Source organism: Lampris incognitus, chromosome 17 (genome assembly GCF_029633865.1).
Source record: "Lampris incognitus isolate fLamInc1 chromosome 17, fLamInc1.hap2, whole genome shotgun sequence".
Classification (NCBI taxonomy): Eukaryota; Metazoa; Chordata; class Actinopteri; order Lampriformes; family Lampridae; genus Lampris; species Lampris incognitus.
Genome location: NC_079227.1, coordinates 12,740,203 through 12,760,694, shown reverse-complemented (window position 1 = coordinate 12,760,694; position 20,492 = coordinate 12,740,203). Strand labels below are relative to the sequence as shown.

Sequence of the window (20,492 nt, the reverse complement as noted above, 5' to 3'; positions counted from 1 at the left end):
AGCGATGTCCCAGGAGAGGCTGAACAGCCTGGCACTACTCTCAATTGAAAGCTGATTAGCAAAACAATTGCACTTTAAAGATGTAATCAATGACTTTGCAAAGAAGTTCCGTCAGTGGGCATTTACTGTGGAATAAACAGCAGCGCCAACGACCAGCATCTCAGTTTTATTCAAATTTAAAAGCAGAAAATTTTGTGACATCCAATTTTTCACAGCAGCCAATCGGGCCTCTAAATTAGTCATTTGAGTACAATCATCAGCACTTATAGGCACATACAGCTGAGTATATCAGCATAGCAATGGAAATGTATTCCATGACTGTGTATAATTTGGACAAGAGGTGAAATATAAAGAGAAAAAATTAGAGGGCCAAGAACTGAACCGTGAGGTATGCCATATTTAACATCAGAGAATTCTGATGTAATATTATTACAGCAGACACAACGTGTTCTTCTAGATAAGTAGCCAGAGACACCAAAATAACAATTTATTCTGTCTAATATTATACAGTGATCAATGGTGTCAAAGGCTGTACTGAGGTCCAGTAGTAAAAGCACAGAAGTGGAATCAGAGTCCATAGCCAGTAGGAGATTGTTCACCACTCTGGTGAATATCCAACTCATGAATGCTTTCGTAGCTGTCAATTTTAATGGTTAATGTCTGGTCGGACTTTCCTGAGAAAAAATTAACAACATATAAATGTTTTATGTTTTCATCATAAGCAGCCGAATGCGGACGAAGAAGTCAGGTAGCATTATGTCTGTAGAAATGAGGTTGCCATAGCTAACAAATAAGATATAACACAACAAGCTATTAGAAGACGACAGGTGTCAGTAAGCTACCAGAAAAAATCTCAGGATTATAGCTTTAACTCATGTCGTTCATCATGTAACTCATATAGTTGGTTGGAAACAATTAAACATCAGATCTTCAAAAATAATCTCACAACCTTGGCTGCATCACAGAAAGACGCCATATTTGTCCTTGTATTTGGCGTGGATTGTGGCAGAAAATATAGAAACCAATCTGTTTTAACGAGGCTGGGCCACAGATAGCTACAGGACGGTTATGTAATGACTAACACGGGCTGACGTCTACGACATCTTGATGGTCATTTTGGTGATTACTGAGGGATTAAGAGATCTGAGTGAAAGACGGTGTTTGAATGAAAATGCTGGAGAGAGAGAGGGAGAGAAAGACAGAAAAGGAGAGATGCCGAGAGAGAGAGGGGGGGGTACAGAGAGAGGGGGGATAAAGAGAGACAGACAGACAGAGAAGGATAGCAAAACGGAGATGCCGAGAGAGAGAGAAAGAGAGGCTGTAAAAGGTTAGAGGCTCAGCAAAGAGAGGTGGACTTAAAGTCCATTAGTGGATTATAATCATAACCAATGCATGGACCAGCATCTCCCTAGGATTAGAGAGAGAGAGAGAAAGAAAGAGTGAGACAGATAGGAAGAAAGCATGCAACGGAGGGCGTGTTGAAGAGAGAGTGAGAGAGTTTTAATGAGTGAAGGACGGTAAGTGAAAGGGCCATTTTTGAACTGAGAGAATTTCACTGAAGAGAGAGAGAGAGAGAGAGAGAGAGAGAGAGAGAGAGAGAGAGAGAGAGAGAGAGAGAGAGAGAGAGAGAGAGAGAAAGAAATTCATGTGAGAGTGAGAGACATAGAGGGTGTGTATAAACCTAACCGGGAGCAGTGACAGCACCTCGAACAGGACCGACCCGAGGTCTCATCACAGCTCCTACGTTAACCTGCTGGTAGAGGAAACCACTGCAAGGTAAGACCAAACTGAGATGGGGAATAAGATGATGCGAGAATATTTGTTTTAACTGTTATAGAGTCTGTCTGTCTGTCTGCCTGTCTATGTCTGTCTGTATGTGTCTGTCTGTCTGTCTCTTCCTGTCTGTCTGTCTGTGTCTATCTGTCTGCCTGTCTATGTCTGTCTCTGTGTCTGTCTCTTCCTGTCTGTCTGTCTGTCTGTCTGTCTGTCTGTCTGTCTGTCTGTCTGTCTCTGTGTCTGTCTCTTCCTGTCTGTCTGTCTCTGTCTGTCTGTCTGTCTGTCTGTCTGTCTGTCTGTCTGTCTGTCTGTCTGTCTGTCTGTCTGTGTCTGTCTCTTCCTGTCTGTCTGTCTGTGTCTATCTGTCTGCCTGTCTATGTCTGTCTCTGTGTCTGTCTCTTCCTGTCTGTCTGTCTGTCTGTCTGTCTGTCTGTCTGTCTGTCTGTCTGTCTGTCTGTCTGTCTGTCTGTCTGTCTGTCTCTGTGTCTGTCTCTTCCTGTCTGTCTGTCTGTCTGTCTGTCTGTGTCTGTCTCTTCCTGTCTGTCTGTCTGTGTCTGTCTGTCTCTGTCTGTCTGTCAAGGCTTCTCAGAGCACATGGATAATCTCTGTTCAATACATCTAGATTTCATAACACAGAAAAAAATCAACCAGCATTTAAAATGTAATGACTGATATGCTAATGACATGCTAATGATATGTAGCGACATTATAATATATGATCATAATAAGCATCTTGATCATTACTTGTGATTACAGATTTATTAGTTTACATCAATATCATTGTGTAACATTAATTTTGTAATGGAGTGTATTTTCCTGTGTGCGTTCATGCATGTGTGTGTGTGTGTGTGTGTGTGTGTGTGTGTGTGTGTGTGTGTGTGTGTGTGTGTGTGTGTGTGAAGCCATGGAGGTGGACATAGAGGGAATTATTCGATGTATCAGAAAGGGGGATGAGAGTGACCTTCAGACCAAACTACAAGACTTTAACAATGAGGTATCAAACACACACAGACACACACACACAGAGTTATACACATCACATGTATAAACATACCCACAAACACAAATAAATACACACATGCAAACATACAAATACACAAACATATTCAAATATACACACACACATTATCATACATTAACAAGCACACAGTACAGACACACATGTACATTGAGCATACATAAGGACACACACACACACACACACACACACACACACACACACACACACACACACACACACACACACACACAGTTTGTTAAGCCTTGAAGTGAAATTAAACCCTAAGTCCCGTGTGTTGGTCAGTGGGCATGTCTCAGTACCTTGTAGCTGAAGAGCGTCAGTACTGAACATCATTTTAACATGCGTCTAGAAGGCATCACCAAACCACTTTCATATTCTGCCCTCTTTTACTTTAAATCTTCCCCCCTGCTGCAACTGCCGGCTCCGTCCCGTCCCTGTAACCGATTTAGAAACGGAGGTTTCGGGGTAGTCCGACATCAGAGGACAGAAACTAGAACGGGATTACAAACTGTCAGAGGGTCACGTCCCTGTCCTCCGGTACGCCTCGCTCTCCCACCTCTCTGGGGGTTTCAGTGACTTGTTGTTTCCTCTGCCTGCAGTTCGCCCAGTGCTTCTTCTTCAATGCCGAGGAGAGAAACAGACAGAGAGTGAGTAGACCTTCCAGCTCAGTCTTCACACACACACACACACACACACACACACACACACACACACACACACACACACACACACACACACACACGAGTTTCCGTAGCCTCTAACCCTAGCCTTAACAACCAGAACTACTGTCATGCCTAACCTGCAGTCAGTATTGATGGGTAATATAGTTGACTGAGGCAATACAATTCTCACTGTGTACTCTATTGATGGAGTTCTCCTGCTAACACAGTCTTTCCCACAGCACCTACATATACCAGAATGCATTGTGCACAAGCTATTGTATAAAAGCCTCTTCGCTAATGTTGTGGGACGTCATTTCCACTGTTGGAAGAGTAGCTTGGCCGATACATGGAGGAGGAATTTCTTTTTCCCAACGGCATCTTAAGAGTATGATGGAGATTGGAAACCCAAGCTAAACTAGGCTGTAGTGACATCACAATGTGTCACTTGACTGTTTTACATCATTAAAATTGGAGATGCCTCGATACCACTTTTTCACTTCCAATACCGATACCGCCGCTTTGGCAATATGCCAATACCGACATCAAGTGAACATGGCAGCATGCAGGGCTCCATACACTGCTAATTGTAAAAAGAAAATAATCTCAAAAATAGTTTTAAGCTATTAAAATGCTTTGTTGAGTCAAAGTTCCTTCATGGTATGGTCATAAAACCTGTCACGTTCGCAAAGACAAATGTGTTAACGCAGGTTAATCCCAAAACCCTAACATTATCTTAGTTAGCAAGCATAGCTGTTCAGCATAGAACAATACATATGTCTTCTTTCCAAGAGCCAGACCTGAACACTGGTCAGAAGTCGGAAAAATCAAGATGGAAAAATCAACTTCCTACAGCCCACTTTATTTGGAATGCAGCATAACTTTAATCTAATCCAAATTTTAACCTTAACCCAACTGATTATCCTAAAATAACCATTGAAGAAGTAAAACCCAAATTGATCTTGTATTTTCTAACAAACCAGAGAAAATCATCAAATCTTTTAATTTTATTACAGGGATTTCAGATCACAATCTGGTACTCCTTGCCCGGAAGTTAAGTAAGAAAAGGTACACTTTTAGACAAGACAAGAAAAGAAAGTCTTCTTATAGAAAACCAAAGAAAGATTTGGCCAAATTTGATACAGAACTGAAAAATTCAGATTGGAATAAGTAAACTAACATTGAAGAGATGGATGTGTTTTGTAAGAGTGTTATAGATATTGTTAATAATGCTAAGGACAAATTTATCAAGCGATCGTGTAACAGAAACAAAACAAAAAAAATGCAAACCTACCTTGGTTGACAGAACATACCTGGACTCTGATGAAGAAAAGAGACCATCTTCTTAAAAAGGTGTTGAAATCTGGTCTTGGTATCGCTGCAACAGAGTAGCAAATGAACATTGGGAGGCTAAAGCAAACTTTTTCATTGATCTTATTAAACAGGCTAAAGGCAATAATCAGTTACTGTGGAAAGGAAAATAAAGGTTACAAGCGTTATGAAATTAATATTAATATATCAACATGGGATGAAAATGAAATTGTAAAGTCTTCTGATATGTTTTTTAAAGATTCAGTACAAGATTTAGCTATGGTATTTGGGAGTAGAGAAACTGATATCATACCACCAGATATTGCCCACCTCGTTCTATATCTAACTGAGGTTTCCAATCAGGGAGTAATAAATATTTTAAAAGTTCTAAAGAATTCAGTGGTTCAGGAAATATATAGGATGGACTCCTGCTTGATAAAGAGGAACCACAACCCTGTATTCCCTAATTATACCGTTGATAAATAGATCTATTAGGGAAGCAGCTTTCCCTGATAGTTTAAAAGCTGCAGTTATCCCACCAATTTTTAGGGGAGGAGATCGGTCTGAGTTGGCCAACTATAGACCAGTTAGCCTCCTTCCAACAGTATCCAAGGTGATTGAAAAAGTGGTGGCTACCAGATAATAGACCATTTGAAGTATAGTTACCATTCTCTGAATCCAATGCAGTTTGGTTTCAGATCACATCACTCAACAGAACCAGCTCTTTGATATTTTGCTGAAGAGTTGACAGACATGTTGGATAAAGGAGGGGTGGTAGGAGCCATATTTATAGATTTGAAAAGGTATTTGTTACAGTCAATCACAGCATACTGTTATCAGAATTATCCAGCTCATAATGTGTCAGAAAATATCATTTAATGGGTGGCATTGTAGCAGGATGAGGAAAAAACACAGGAGACGAAGGCGAGTTTGCTGTTTATTCCTCAGCTCCAAAACCAAACTAAAGCAGGAACAACCCTGCACCAGCAAGCCCGGGAACGTAAACCACGCCCCCAGCCACAGCCTCATATTTGAACAGTAGATGTCACTGTACAAGAATTACAATAAAGAATAAAGAAAAAAGAATAAAAGAAAAACCTAATCACTTTTAAAATGTTCCATTGGTGTACCCCAAGGTTCAGTTTTAGGCCCTCTCTTATTCAGTAGCTACATTAATGATCTACCATCTATTTGTCCTGAAGATAATATTCATATGTATGCAGACGACATGGTCATTTATGTACATGCTAATTTGAAACGGCAAACTGAATCTTTATTGACAGGGGCTATGGAGAAAATAGCAGATTGCATGACTTATTCATATTTGACATTTAATTTGTCCAAAATGGTTAACGTTTTTTTCCATTAGAAAAAGCAATTCCTCTCCTTAGAAAATTATTATAAAAGGACATGGGGTTCATGATGTTCAGCATTTAAATATTTAGATTTGATTGTTGTAATCTAACCTTCAAAAAACAGATTGCAAAAATTTCAAAAACAAGAAAATGTTAACCTTGCTCATTTTTGATTTATAAGAAGTCAAATAAGTACAGATGCAGCAAAGTTGTGCATGCACTCAATGATAATTTTTTCACATCATATTACAACCTGATCTCAGACAAATAGCACACTAATGCAACCACTTTATAATCTGTATAAGCAAGCACTGAGAATCATGGATAAAAAACCTCTCATTATTTCAATATAGTTGAAAGTATAATTATTTGACATTCGAAAAATTTTCTGTTTATGGCTAATGTCTGTTTATTATTTAAGATCGTTCATAATCTAGCATCACCACTTCTTAAACAGTTTTTACAATGTGTTGGACTGGCTTAAGGTTAATAGGAGCTTCCACTAGAGGGGACTGTTATGTTAAATTTCTTAACATCTTTTTTTTAACATGCACATACACATGAATATATATGCAACTACATATCCCATAAATGCATTATACCAAAACCATATACATAGAGATTAGTACACAGATTGCACATATATCTTGCCATACATATTAATCCCAATACACACATGCATATAGAAAAGAGAAAAAGGAAAACAGACAGCAACAACAAAAAGGGGGGAGGTTCTCTGCCGCCGCAATCTAACTTTAATCTGCCTTATTGAGTGGGATTTGTAAACTCTTGTAATACTCGAAAAAGGGAGTCCAAATCTTCCTAAACTTTTGTATAGAGCCTTGACGGGTATATCTGATTTTCCCAAGTTTCAAAAACTGCATAATGTCTTTAATCCATCTGGAAAAATTAGGTGATGCTTGTTGCTTCCACGTGAGAACAATGAGACGTCTAGCAAGCAAGGAGGGAAATGCTATGATTACATGTTCTGTAACTTTAAGGGTACAAGTTTCTGGAGCAAAACCAAATAGGGCACATGTAGGGTTAGGAGGAATGTCTTTTTGAAACATCCTGCTACAGGCGTTAAAAATACTGGTCCAAAATGTGTTAAGGTTAGGCCATGCTATGTTAAATTTCGGTCTACAACATTTGGGTAAAACTGCTTCTGGGTTAAGGCAGCCGGGTTGTGCAGTTCTTTACCCCGGAGTATCAGAGAGTGCAGTACCTTGAAGAACACGCAGGTCTGTAGTTAAACGAGCTAAGAGGCGGTGAATGTGGCCAGCTTTGGTACTGGTTGGAAATTTCTTGTACTGAACTGTCTCTTTTTAATAGTGTTGGGATTGCTGATGGTGTGCTCCTAAATGGGAATTTATTTATTGTTTTTCTTTTGGTTGTTTTGGGGTAGCTGTTTTCCATGTGGTATGTTACTGTGGCTGTTTTTTATAAAGTGAAAGGTTACAATTTACTGTAACTCAGTGGCGGCTGGTGCTAAAACTTTTGTTGGGGGGGGGGGCGAAATTTACCTTGAACTGCGCCCCCTGGAGAATCTGTAGAACCCATTTCCCGTTGTTACCTCCGGCTTGGTCAGGCGTCCCTACAGACACAACTGACCATATCTGTGGGTGGGAAGCTGGATATGGGTATGTGTCTTGGTCGCTGCACTAACGCCTCCTCTGGTCGGTCGGGGCGCCTGTTCGGGGGGGGGGGGGACTGGGGGGAATAGCGTGATCCTCCCACGTGCTACACTCCCAGGCAGTGACTGGGATGGCTTGGAAGAGTGGGGTAATTGGCCGGGTACAATTGGGGAGAAAAAAAAGGGGGGGATAAAAAAAAATGTTTTTTAAATTTAAATGTAAGTGATGACCGGCCAACATTTCCTCGGTGTTATGGATAAAAACCTCATCGTGGTCCTCTCAATCAGCTTCTTTGCCGCGATGGATCACTCTTCGACATTGCAGTCCTCAACTTAAAACAAACACCTCCTCATCTTTTATGGCTGACACCTCCTCTCCAAGTAGCTTCCACCTTCATCTGTCCCTCCTCTCTCCTCCCCTCCCCCACAGACTGTGTGAAGAGTGATTAGTGATATGTGCTTAATGGTTAGTGATTAGTGGTTGTGCTGCATCAGTTGTATTAGGTCTGCCTGATCCTTTCAGCCTGGGAGCGACTCTGTACTACACATACAGCATGTCTATTCTATTCTATTCTATGTTCTGTTATTGGCTGTGGTTGTGGGAGCTGGTGGTCAGACAGGCCATCCCATGACCAGATGGAGACAGGTTTGATTCCCCATGTGTCTTTGAAGAGTCTTTGAACAGGTGCTGAACGCCAGTCTGTTGTAGTTACTGTGACTGACCCTCCATGTAAATGGTGTTCTTTCTCTCTTGATCTGACATTGTTTCCTCTCTCCCGGACAAATGCTGTTGCCGGAAATTGATGGACCATCATCTACAGCAAAAAGAACTTGAGGAGGTACCATGCCTTATTTTCAATCGTCAAACCAAAGCTTCAACCCCAACAAGTTGTCAATACTGTAGATAAACTGCCTAAATGGAAATGTCACACAGGATGTTCTAACGCAAAGGCTTTGCCTTCCTTCCTTTGCCAGTTCAGAAAGAATAAAGTGAGGGAGTACCAGGACTCGGACTCGGACTGCGACGAATTCTGCCCGGAGGACCACAGCCTGGTCCTCAGACAGGTACCTGATGATGTCACTTCCTGTTCCCCCAGCGTCGAAAAAGCCCCTTTCAAACCAATTGCCATCCCACGGCGTCATATTATAATGGTTTACAAAGCGTAAATATGTGTCAGACAAGGTACCCTGCGGCGACTGTATGAGATGTGGCGTGTTAAGCACGTCTAACCTGTAAGTCATTAATATTCATAGATTAGCCCAAAAGCTTCATATTGGTGTCTATGGAGCAACCGCCGCATCTCCATGCAGACGCTGACGGCTACGTCATGCCAACGGCGCTGACCTATGACGCCGTGGGGTGAGAAGGGGTCGGTCTTCCCGCGCTGAGTCAACTTCAAAATAAAAGAACCAGTTGACGTCAGTCTGTGGTGAACTGAATGTTTGTCTTTGTGACGGTGTTGGTAGAATTTAGCCGCCGTGCTGGTGAGGTTCATACGCACAGAAACGAAATCCCGCCTACTGAGAGTCTGCCTGCGCACGCTTCGCATCCTCTCCCGGGACAAAAAGGTTCTGGGCCCCTTGGTGACCGACGGCGCTCTCCAAACTCTGGCAAGGCTCGCCGGCCTAAGCAGCGCCGGCCTAAGCAGGAGCGCCACCGCCGAGGAGGACGTCGACCCCGACTCTCAGCTCTACGATGACATCCTTGCCTCCCTCGCCGAGGCCAAGCTGACGCGACACGGCGACAATGGAGACGATGAAGAGGACTTAGACATTAGCGACCGGGATGAAGACTGTCCCGCAGCCGACCAGGACGCCAAGAGTGACACAAGCAATGCCAACAGTGGCGACCTGGACAGCGGCGGAGATCAGGGGAGCCGTTGTTCCAGCGTCGCTGACATGCCGAGGGGCGCTGCCCACCAGCGAGTCCTGGTGAGAGGCAGGAAGGACCGGAGAGAGAGCAAGATGGATGGAGAAGAGGAGGAGGAGGGACAGAGGGGAGAGGAGGCACAGAGGAAGGAGGCGATGAAGGTTTTGTGCAACGTGGTGTACAACAGCACCTGGGCGCAGGAGAGGTTCAGCACTCTCGGGTGGGTCTGACCGACACACAAACACACACACACAAACACACACGGTGTTACTCAACCAATCATCAAAACAAATATTTGCTCTCTAAAACACACACGCACCCTCTTTACTGTGTGAAATCACACACACACACACACACACACACACACACACGCACACACACAGAGTTAGTACACAAACAAACACAAGCACACTCATATTGACACAAACATATTCACACACATACATAGGCCTATACAAACACGTGTAAAAACATGTACACACAAACACACACTTGTTCAACCTATCATCCAAACAAATGTTTGTCCTCTGAAACAAACGTGGGTACACACACACACACACACACACACACACACACACACAGAAGGCTTAATCAGTTGACCGCTTGTCACCCTCCCTCAGCCTCCTGAATGGTCTCACTGAGCGGCTGTCCAGTGGCGCCAGCACTTTATCTCCATCTAGTGGACAATTTTATGAACTACGCCTCATGTTCCTCTTGACTGCACTACGCCCTGAGCTCAGACTTCAGCTTCAACAGGTTATTTCTATTCTATTCTATTCTATTCTATTCTAATTTACTGATTCCGGCCCATTTTTATTTTTCTTCATTCTGTTAACCATAAATAAAATCCCTTCCACCTCGGATGGTCCATCATAAGCACACTGCATGTTAGTGGTGCCCCTCCGGTAGAGCTCTGTAACATAGAGGGCCTCTTTTTTTAACTGGGGGCCATTGCCATTGGGCTGGATAACAGCATTAATATGATAGGCTCATGAAACCAGCAGAGTCAACCAAAAACTGCTACCTGTGAACTTTGAATTTAGCATGTTATCAGGGTTGTTCAGTTCAGCACAAACAAAAACCAGAAAACCAGACTTGACTCAGACTCGCCCCCCCCCCCCAAAGACTTGGTTTGGACTTGTTCTTACCTCGGGGGGTGGACCAGGCTAGTTGTGCGCCAGTTAATCTTGAGAGTCGAGCCATTTAAAAAGTGGAGAGTCCATCCACAGCGTTGGAGTCTGATCACAAGGGGGCACTGTAGGGGAGACCTCACCCAGCAGCGTTGTAAACAAAAATGGCAGTACAGTTAAAATATTAAATTTTACATCCAGGAAAACGGCGTGTCCATCCTCACGACCACTCTGGAAAGCTGTCTGGATGTGCAGTGGAAGGACCAGTACGAGGTGGTGATGGACTCGGCGGCGCCCCCTATCTCCCTGGAGGCCTCACAGCGCGCGGTGGAAATTCTTAAAGTCCTCTTCAACATTACCTACAGCACACACAGACAGGAGCCGGATGAGGTCTGTGGTTTATGCCATGTATAATATGCATATTCTATCTAAATTCATTGTATTTTTCTCATTCTATTTATATTTTTGTACTTTTTTCACACCAGTGCTCAAGGAAGGTGCATTGAATTGTATTCTCGTTCAAGAAATGTTCCATAACATTAGATTAATTTATTTTGTGACAATTAGCAATGAGAAAAGCATTCAATGAGAACTTTGTTGGTGCAAGTTTAGAAACTCGAGCAACCGAGGTGTGTTTGAGTCAGGGTAAGACCATCCCAATTAAACCAGTGACTTAATGAGTGGTCTGATTTAAGAGAGAGGAGTTAAAGGCCCGTTCTCCCCAGGATGCTGCTGCTCTGTACCGCCACCTCGTGGGAATATTGCGTCTCTGCCTGATGAGGCGCTGTGAGCTGGCAGAAGACACCGATGAACTGCAAGGGTGAGAGTGACCACAGCTTAGCAATGATGAAAAGAGTGATGCATACACACACACACAATGTAGACCTGTGACACACTCCTCTCCTCCTGTTTCTCTGCTATGCCCCCCCCCCCGCCACCACCAGCCACACTGTCAATCTGCTGTCGGCGCTGCCTCTCCAGTGTCTGGATGTGCTGCTGTTGGTGCCGCCGGACCCGGACTCCCAGCAAAGCAAAGGCGTCAACATGGACTGTGTCCACACATTGCTGGACTTCATGGAGCGCCGTCTGGACTCGGTGAGGGGGCGAGGTTGTGTTTGGTTCAGGGATGCACCGATGTCACTTCTTCACTGATGATAGCAATTCTGAGTACACATTTTTAAGTATCGGCCGATACCGAGTATCAATCCAATCCAATGCTTCTGCTGAGCGGTGCAGACTTGGACCATTAGTTGGGCATCAGAATCTGTTTTATTCCACCGTTAAAGAAATACAGACTCCCATGTGCCAACTGCAGTAAATCAGTAAAACAAAACAAAATATCACTGATCATGTGACATCTCTGTGATAGAGAAGATACCATCGGAATAGTGGCCTGCAGTCCGTTCAGAGGTTCCAGCGTTTTATTTGATTTCCATTGGTGATACTGTGTGAATAGACATGGCTTGTATGAAAGACTGGGCTTTTGATTTGGGAGCCGGTCTGTCCTCGTGTCTGCTGATTCAACTCAGGACTCTCGCAGCTGAAATGAGGCTGACTGTGTGGTGTTCTCTCCTCAGGGTGACCGGGTCAAAGAGAAGCTGACCCCCGTCCTCAACCTGCTGACTGAGAGCTGCCGCGTGCACTGCCAAACACGACTCTACATCCGACAACACGTGAGATCCTGGTCCACACCAGCACTCCAATCCACACCAGCATCCCAATCCACACCAGCACCCCAATCCACACCAGCACCCCAATCCACACCAGCATCCCAATCCACAACAGCACCCCAATCCACACCAGCATCCCAGTCCACACCAGCATCCCAATCCACACCATCCACACCAGCATCCCAATCCACAACAGCACCCCAATCCACACCAGCATCCAAATCCACTCCAGTACCCCAGTCCACACCAGCATTCCAATCCACACTCCACATCAGCACCTCAGTTCACATCCAAGCCCCAATCCACACCAGCATCCCAATCCACACCAGCACTCCAATCCACACCAGCACCCCAAACCACACCAGCACCCCAATCCACACCAGCACCCCAATCCACACCAGCATCTAAATCCACTCCAGTACCCCAGTCCACACCAGCATTCCAATCCACACGCCACATCAGCACCTCAATCCACATCCAAGCCCCAATCCACACCAGCACTCCAATCCACACCAGCATCTCAATCCACATCCAAGCCCCAATCCACACCAGCACTCCAATCCACACCAGCATCTCAATCCACATCCAAGCCCCAATCCACACCAGCACTCCAATCCACACCAGCATGCCAATCCACACCAGCATCTGTCCACATCCAACTCCCAATCCACACCAGCATCCCAATCACATGATGTCTGCAGCTGTTGTGTAATGAGAAAGAATCAGATTTTGATTGATGAACCTCGCTAAACTACAACTAAACTACAACTACGTTCATTTTCATAATCTCAGTTCGCTTTATTGGCATGACAAACATGAATTTGTATTGCCAGAACACCGTGTGTGTGTGTGTGTGTGTGTGTGTGTGTGTGTGTGTGTGTGTGTGTGTGTGTGTGTGTTCGTGCGTGCGTGCGTGTGTGTGTGCGCGCATGTGTGTGCGCGTGTGTGTGAGACACATATTGGGGGATGAGGTTTTCCACAATGGCGTCCTGTCCTAGGAGGACTTTTATTTTGGATTTGTCATTCAGTTTGCTGAAGAGAAATGCAGCACTGATAAATCAAACGTGTTAAAATATCTCTGCCTGCATCCGGGTGGCGTGGCGGTCTATTCCATTGCCTACCAACATGGGGATCGCTGGTTCGAATCCCCATGTTACCTCCGGCTTGGTCGGGCGTCCCTACAGACACAACTGGCCGTGTCTGCGGGTGGGAAGCCGGATGTGTGTATGTGTCCTGATCGCTGCACTAGCGCCTCCTCTGGTCGGTTGGGGTGCCTGTTCAGGGGGGAGGGGGAGGGGGAACCGGGGGGAATAGCGTGATCCTCCCATGGAATACGTCCCCCTGGTTAAACTCCTCACTGTCAGGTGAAAAGAAGCGGCTGGCGACTCCATATGTATGGGAGGAGGCATGTGGTAGTCTGCAGCCCTCCCCGGATCGGCAGAGGGGGTGGAGCAGCGACCGGGATGGCTCGGAAGAGTGGGGTAGTTGGCCCGATACAATTTGGGAGAAAAAAAAGGGGGGGGGTATCTCGCCTTCTATTTTTGAATTTCTCACATATTGTGTTGGGAAGTGGGTCTCGCCTACCTTACCTGGCACCACAGCAGAACATCTCAGTCGAGGAGAGGGAGGAAGTAAGAGGAGTTGTGGGAAGTGGTGAGAACTGTACAGTGAGAAGCCTAAACAGCAGGCTGAATGAACGCAGTAAAGTGTGCTCCTGCCGTCCCCTCAGATCCTCCCTCCTCTGAGAGACGTGAGCCAGAGGCCGGAGGAAGGCTCAACGGTGAAGAGCCGCCTGGTCCGACTCATGACCCACCTGGACACCGACCTCAAACACTGTGCTGCCGAGCTGCTGTTTGTCCTCTGCAAGGAAAACGGTGAGACCAGAGAGGGAGAGCGGGGGGGGGGGGTCTAAGTCAGAATAATGGGATAGAGAAAGATGACAAACCTGTAGAGAGAGAGAGACAGAGAGAGAACGTGTGTGTGTGAGATAGGGAGAGAGGACGAGAGAGGGAGAGAGAGGGCGAGTGTGTGTGTGTATGTGTGTGTATGTGTGTGTGAGCGAGCTAGAGAGAGGGAGAGAGAGGGTGTGTGTGTATGTGTATGTGTGAGCTAGAGAGAGAGGGAGAGAGACGATGTCTAAAGTAAAGTATGTCTGTCTGGTGTTGTGTTTTCATTGTGTAACCTATTTGTTAGCCTGTCTGTCTTACTGGACGGTGTCGTGAACTTTTTAAAAAACTTAAAAAACAGAAATGGTGATCATCACAAAGAATGTTTGCATTCTTCTTAATAGTAAGCATATCCGCCCCCCCCCCCCCCCCAGTGAGCCGTTTTGTGAAGTACACAGGCTACGGCAACGCGGCCGGCCTACTGGCCACCAGGGGTCTCCTGGGGGGCCAGGGACCCGGAGGCCCCAGTTCAGGAGCCCAGTACTCCAGCGACTCAGACTCAGACACTGAGGAGTACCGGCAGGTCAAAGGTCGCATCAACCCGGTGACAGGGCGAGTGGAGGCGGAGCAACCGGACCCCATGGAGGGCATGACGGAGGAGGAGAAGGAGGAGGAGGCCTACAGGCTGGTCATGCTCTTCAACAAGCTCTCCAGGTGAGCTGCACCCGGGAGAAGCATCAGAGTTTTAATAAAGACACTGAATCCGAGGAGTTTCTAAACACACATCATAGGGGGTGTCCGGGTAGCGCAGTGGTCTATTCCGTTGCCTACCAACACGGGATCGCCGGTTCGAATCCCCGCGTTACCTCCAGCTTGGTCGGGCGTCCCTACAGACACAGTTGTGTCTGTGGGTGGGAAGCCGGATGTAGGTATGTGTCCAGGTCGCTGCACTAGCGCCTCCTCTGGTCGGTTGGGGCGCCTATTCAGAGGGGAGGGGGAACTGGGGAGAATAGCGTGATCTTCCCACGCGCTACATCCCCCTGGCGAAACTCCTCACTGTCAGGTGAAAAAAAGCGGCTGGCGACTCCACATGTATGGGAGGAGGCATGTGGTAGTCTGCAGCCCTCCCCGGATCGGCAGAGGGGGTGGAGTAGCGACCAGGACGGCTCGGAAGAGAGGGGTAATTGGCCGGATACAATTTGGGAGAAAAGGGGGGGGCCCACACATCACACACTCTCACAAGAAATCCAATTCTGCTTAATCACATTAATATCCAAGTGTAAACACACTACAGGTGTATTGCAGACAGATTGTAGGGCAGTAGGTTACATCACCTCGGCGGGTGGTGTGCGATGACTTGTGGTTGGACTTTGTCTCAGTTTCTCGGTGAAAGTTGAGCGGTTGGATTCTCGTTTTACCATCGGGATTCGTCACGCGGCTGGGTCGAACGGCTGCACGTCACATATCAGATGGATCTCGGATCACATGTGACAGCGGCCCAAATCAGGGTTGACAGGACACGGGTCCATGTTGTGAGACATTTCAGGAAAAAAATGGAATTCCAATTAAATGTCAGTCTGGGTGTAATTTCAGGAGTCCGGGTGAGCGGACTCTCAGTACACTGTTTCCCAGACTGGTTTCCTGCACACTGATATCTGTCGTCATTGCCCCTAAAATATAGACGTTTTGCATGAATGTCTCCACTAGGTGGCGTATGAGAACTGCTCTGGCAGAGAAAATAGGATCAAATTAATTAGATTCATGCAGATATTTATCCAGTTCTTTAGCAGACATTTATCGTGGTTCTGACCAGGTTTTGTGTCCGTTTCATATGCACCCATACGTCTGACATTAGTCAATGAACACGACTTAGCTGAGCCAGTCCCCTACCTACAGACTTAGCTGAGCCAGTCCACTACCTGCAGGCTTGGCTGAGCCAGTCCGCTACCTGCAGGCTTGGCTGAGCCAGTCCACTACCTGCAGGCTTGGCTGAGCCAGTCCACTACCTGCAGGCTTGGCTGAGCCAGTCCGCTACCTGCAGGCTTGGCTGAGCCAGTCTGCTACCTGCAGGGTTTGGTGAACTGCACATAAGCTGGTAGTTCATGTTGTTACTGTGACATATTTACTCTTAAGGTTGGTTTATGAACTTTTTTTTACATTAAATTTCACAATATAAAAAAATCTAAATAAATGTGGAAGGTAGAAACGAGGAGAAGTTGAACCCTTGTGTGGTGGTCAGGTCTGTGGGCCCGTTTTGAGTGTTTAGTAAATGAACAGTGATACGGTGGTTCTTTTGTCATCCTGAGAGTCGTTGCCCTTGGCTCATTTTCTGTGAAAAACATGTAAAATAAAACATTTTCATTGAGGGCACCCCCCCCATGAGGGCACCACACACACACACACACGGCAACATACCCACATACATGGAGAGACACACATATTCACCATCCATTTCATGCACGAGAACCTCTGCTCCTGCAATTTTACTTCAAAATATTCAATATTTTGAAATAAATCAGGAATCAGGAACACAACACTCTGTCATTTCCCCCAGCCCACAGCAGTGCAACACAAAGACAACAACACACATCCAAAAACTACAAGAACACACACATCAAACTACAAAAAAAATCACTGTCCAAGAGAACGAACGCAGGATGGCTGTCGGACCTGCCGGTCTGTATGGGCTAGCAGTTAGCTTAGCCTGCCCCGCTTCCGCGTCCTGTGGGCCCGGGGACCACGGCCCTGCCTGGCGCTGCGCCCGAGGAGGAAACACCGAGGGCGGTCTGACAGGACGCGGAAGCGGGGCAGGCTAAGCTAACTGCTAGCCCATGCAGACCGGCAGGTCCGACAGCCATCCTGCGTTCGTTCTCTTGGACAGTGATTTTTTTGTAGTTTGGACATGTGTGTTCTTGTAGTTTTTAGATATGTGTTGTTGTCTTTGTGTTGCACTGCTGTGGGCTGGGGGAAACGATGTCTCATTTAATTTTATATATGCAAGTACATGAAATGAAGTGACAAAGTGTTCCTGATTTTTCTTTTCTTTCTTTCTTTTTTTTTTTTTTACATAATTTCTTATGGCTGTATTTTTTCTCCCTTTTCCTCCCCAATTGTATCCGGCCAATTACCCCACACTTCCAAACCATCCCGGTCGCTGCTCCACCCCCTTCTGCCGATCCGGGGAGGGCTGCAGACTACCACATGTCTCCTCCGACACATGTGGAGTCGCCAGGCGCTTCTTTTCCCCTGACAGTGAGGCGTTTCACCAGGGGGATGTAACTCATGGGAGGATCACACTATTCCCCCAGTTCCCCCTCTCCCTTGAATAGGCGCCCCGACCGACCAGAGGAGGCGCTAGTGCAGCGACCAGGACACATACTTACCTCCGGCTTCCCACCCGCAGACACGGCCAGTTGTGTCTGTAGGGACGCCCGACCAAGCCGGAGGTAACACGGGGATTCGAACCCCTTCCCTGTGTTGGTAGGCAACGGAATAGACCGCTACGCTACCCGGACGCCCCGCTATGGCTGTATTGCTTTAAATACCCCAAAATAACATTGGTCCACCAGACCTGCGAACATGGGGTGAATAACAAAAATTTCATAGAAAGGCTTGTGAACAAAAAGTCGCTGGTTCAAATCCAAAACTGGTTGGGAAAAAAAAATGTTTTGGGGAGACAGCAGACCTTAAAAGCTGCTGTTTTCAGGTGGAGGTGAACGAGCTTTAGGCAGAACTGAGCAGAACAAACTCGTTCGCGTCGTGTCCACCTCCCCTCCGCAAATCACAGTTACAAGAAATGAACGAGAGCAGTCACCGAACTGAGGTGTGTTTTCGTAGACATGGGCTCACCCACGAACTGCGAACGACAGCCCTGTATAGACTGAGATATAGCAACCACTGAATATACCCTAGCAACTATCACGTAACCATGCAACACCCTAGCAACCACCTGGTACGCCTAAGCAACCACAGGGGTACACTGTAGCAGTGTTGTAGTACTCGACTCGGACTCGAGTCAGGACTCATGACTCAACTTGGACTAAAGCACTGATGACTCGGACTTGGGCATTGACTCGGAAGTTGGAGATTAGGACTCGGACTTAACTGATAAAGACTTTTTGTTTTTGTTAGTTTTTGTAATAGGCCCTAATAATTTGGCATAAGTTATTGATAGCTATATTAATACCACAACACTATTCAATTTCATGCAAGGGCAGACACGCGTGTTCCACCTTCATGTGGATTCACGTGCATACCCTCATGTTGGAGGGTATGAGCCCATCTTCTTCGACTCAGACTCAACCTTGATGACTCGGACTTGGACTCAGGCAATGGGGACTTGACTCGGACTCTTCTTTGGGGACTCGGACTCGAACACGGGGGACTCGAGACTCGAGTCGGACTCGAGGTTTAGTGACTAAAATGCTAACCACCCAATAAATCCCCACCAGTGACCTGGAACGTCAAAGAAACCACCCAGTAAAACCCTAACAAATACATAGTACACCCTACTAACCACTTTTACACCGTGGCAACTACCTAGCAACACCATAGCAACCGCAGTTATTTCCAAGCAACCACTTACTACAAACCAGCAACTGTAAATTCACCAGCATGGGGGAGGGTCTTCGAGAAACGCACCTCTCTAGTTTTGCTTCACTGATGGTGCAGCACTGCCGTAGTGATCCTTTAGACTCGTCTTCTCCGTTTCTAGGGACGACATCATCCAGCCAATGGGAGTGGATGCTGAGGGGAAGCTGGTTCCTATGACGGGACTGAGGGATGCCGCAGAGGAAGAGGAGCCAGGAGACCAGAGCGATGAAGAGCCAGACGAAGTAGAGAAGGACTGAAATGTCCACGGGTTCTTTTTATCCATTAATTAATTTGTTGACTTCGCTTATTGTTGTATTTGTAAACATCCATGTTCCAGAGGGGAGCTTGTAACTGGAGTTGTGAAGGCGTGGACGAACAGAGAGAAACTGGTAAAGGTTTCAAACTGAAACACGCAAATGAAAATCTAAGATGTGTCCTTCAAATCCAGAGCTCTGATGCAGAATACCACGACAACAAAACCGCTTTGGAGTCTAATTCAGACTGAGATGATAATGTGAAAAAACTTTGCGGATGAAACTGATTCTGATTAAGTGATAGTTGAATGTTCAAGTTCAAGTCGAATTTTAAATGTCATAAGTGACCTGAAAATGTTCCTTTAATAAAGTTGTGGAACTGACTCCTCTGTACTTAAGTTTCTCATTACCTTTCAACCAGTTGTTCTATGTGGCGCTGATGATCTTTTCTTCATTTCAGAGAGGTGAAGAAGAGAGTGCGGGCAGGGTGGAGTGGGTGGAGAACAGTGTCAGGAGTGATTTGTGACAGAAGGGTACTGGCAAGAGTTAAAGGGAAGCTTTACAAGATGGCTGTGAGACCAGCTATATTATATGGTTTGGAGACAGTGGCGCTGATGAAAAGACAGGAGGCGTAGCTGGAGGTGCCAGAGCTGAAGATGTTAAGATTTTCATTGGGAGTGACGAAGAAGGACAGGATTAGGAACGAGTATATTAGAGGGACAGCTCAGGTTGGACGGTTTGGAGACAAAGCAAGAGAAGCATTATTGAGATGGTTTGGACATGTGTGGAGGGGAGATGCTGGGTATACTGGGAGAAGGATGCTGAAGATGGAGCTGCTTTTCAACAGATATTCAGTTTTGTGGCATACATAATAAACCCTATCCCTTCACACCAGTGATGGACAAAGACACTTCCTGGTCTAACATGCAACCAAACACAAAGCATCTTTGTCCAATGTATCGAAGTAAATCACCCGGGGAGTGTAGCGGTGTATCCCGTTGCCTACCAACACAGGGATCACAGGTTTGAATCCCTGTGTTATCTCCGGCTTGGTCGGGCGTCCCTATAGGCACAATTGGCTGTGTCTGCGGGTGGGAAGCCAGATGTGGGTATGTGTCCTGGTCGTTGCACTAGCGCCTCCTCTGGTCGGTTGGGGAGCCTGTTCAGGGGGGAGGGGGAACGGGGGAATAGCCTGATCCTCCCAAGCGTTAGGTCCCCCTGGCGAAACTCCTCACTGTCAGGTGAACAGAAGCGGCTGGCGACTCCACATGTATCGGGGGAGACATGTGGTAGTCTGCAGAAGGGGTGGAGCAGCAACCGGGACAGCTCGGAAG

The 20,492-nt window shown here is 46.2% G+C and overlaps 1 protein-coding gene across 2 annotated transcripts; it reads left to right on the top strand.

Moving 5' to 3' along the window:
- The first annotated feature begins 2,680 nt into the window (after window positions 1-2,680).
- On the top strand, window positions 2,681-19,461 carry si:dkey-94f20.4 (synembryn-A). Of its 2 annotated transcripts, XM_056297419.1 has the most exons (13): window positions 2,681-2,770; window positions 3,397-3,444; window positions 8,577-8,594; window positions 8,731-8,820; window positions 9,223-9,845; window positions 10,246-10,381; window positions 10,957-11,145; window positions 11,481-11,575; window positions 11,700-11,850; window positions 12,333-12,428; window positions 14,155-14,299; window positions 14,746-15,025; window positions 19,026-19,461. In XM_056297419.1, the coding sequence occupies exons 1-13, from the start codon at window positions 2,681-2,683 to the stop codon at window positions 19,159-19,161; spliced, it is 2,097 nt and encodes a 698-aa protein (XP_056153394.1). In that variant the 3' UTR covers window positions 19,162-19,461. The 2 variants fall into 2 exon arrangements, with proteins under 2 accessions (XP_056153394.1, XP_056153395.1); XM_056297420.1 differs by lacking the exon at window positions 2,681-2,770 and having other exon boundaries at window positions 3,254-3,444; window positions 8,736-8,820.
- The last annotated feature ends 1,031 nt before the right edge of the window (window positions 19,462-20,492 follow it).

What these genes read in the sequence shown, in the direction of transcription:
- si:dkey-94f20.4 (XM_056297419.1), top strand. Translation starts at nt 2,681, where the DNA reads ATGGAGGTGGACATAGAGGGAATTATTCGATGTATCAGAAAGGGGGAT. An exon ending in ACAGCCTGGTCCTCAGACAG is followed by an intron (nt 8,821 to 9,222) that starts GTACCTGATGAT and finishes CGGTGTTGGTAG; the next exon opens with AATTTAGCCGCCGTGCTGGT. An exon ending in GACACCGATGAACTGCAAGG is followed by an intron (nt 11,576 to 11,699) that starts GTGAGAGTGACC and finishes CGCCACCACCAG; the next exon opens with CCACACTGTCAATCTGCTGT.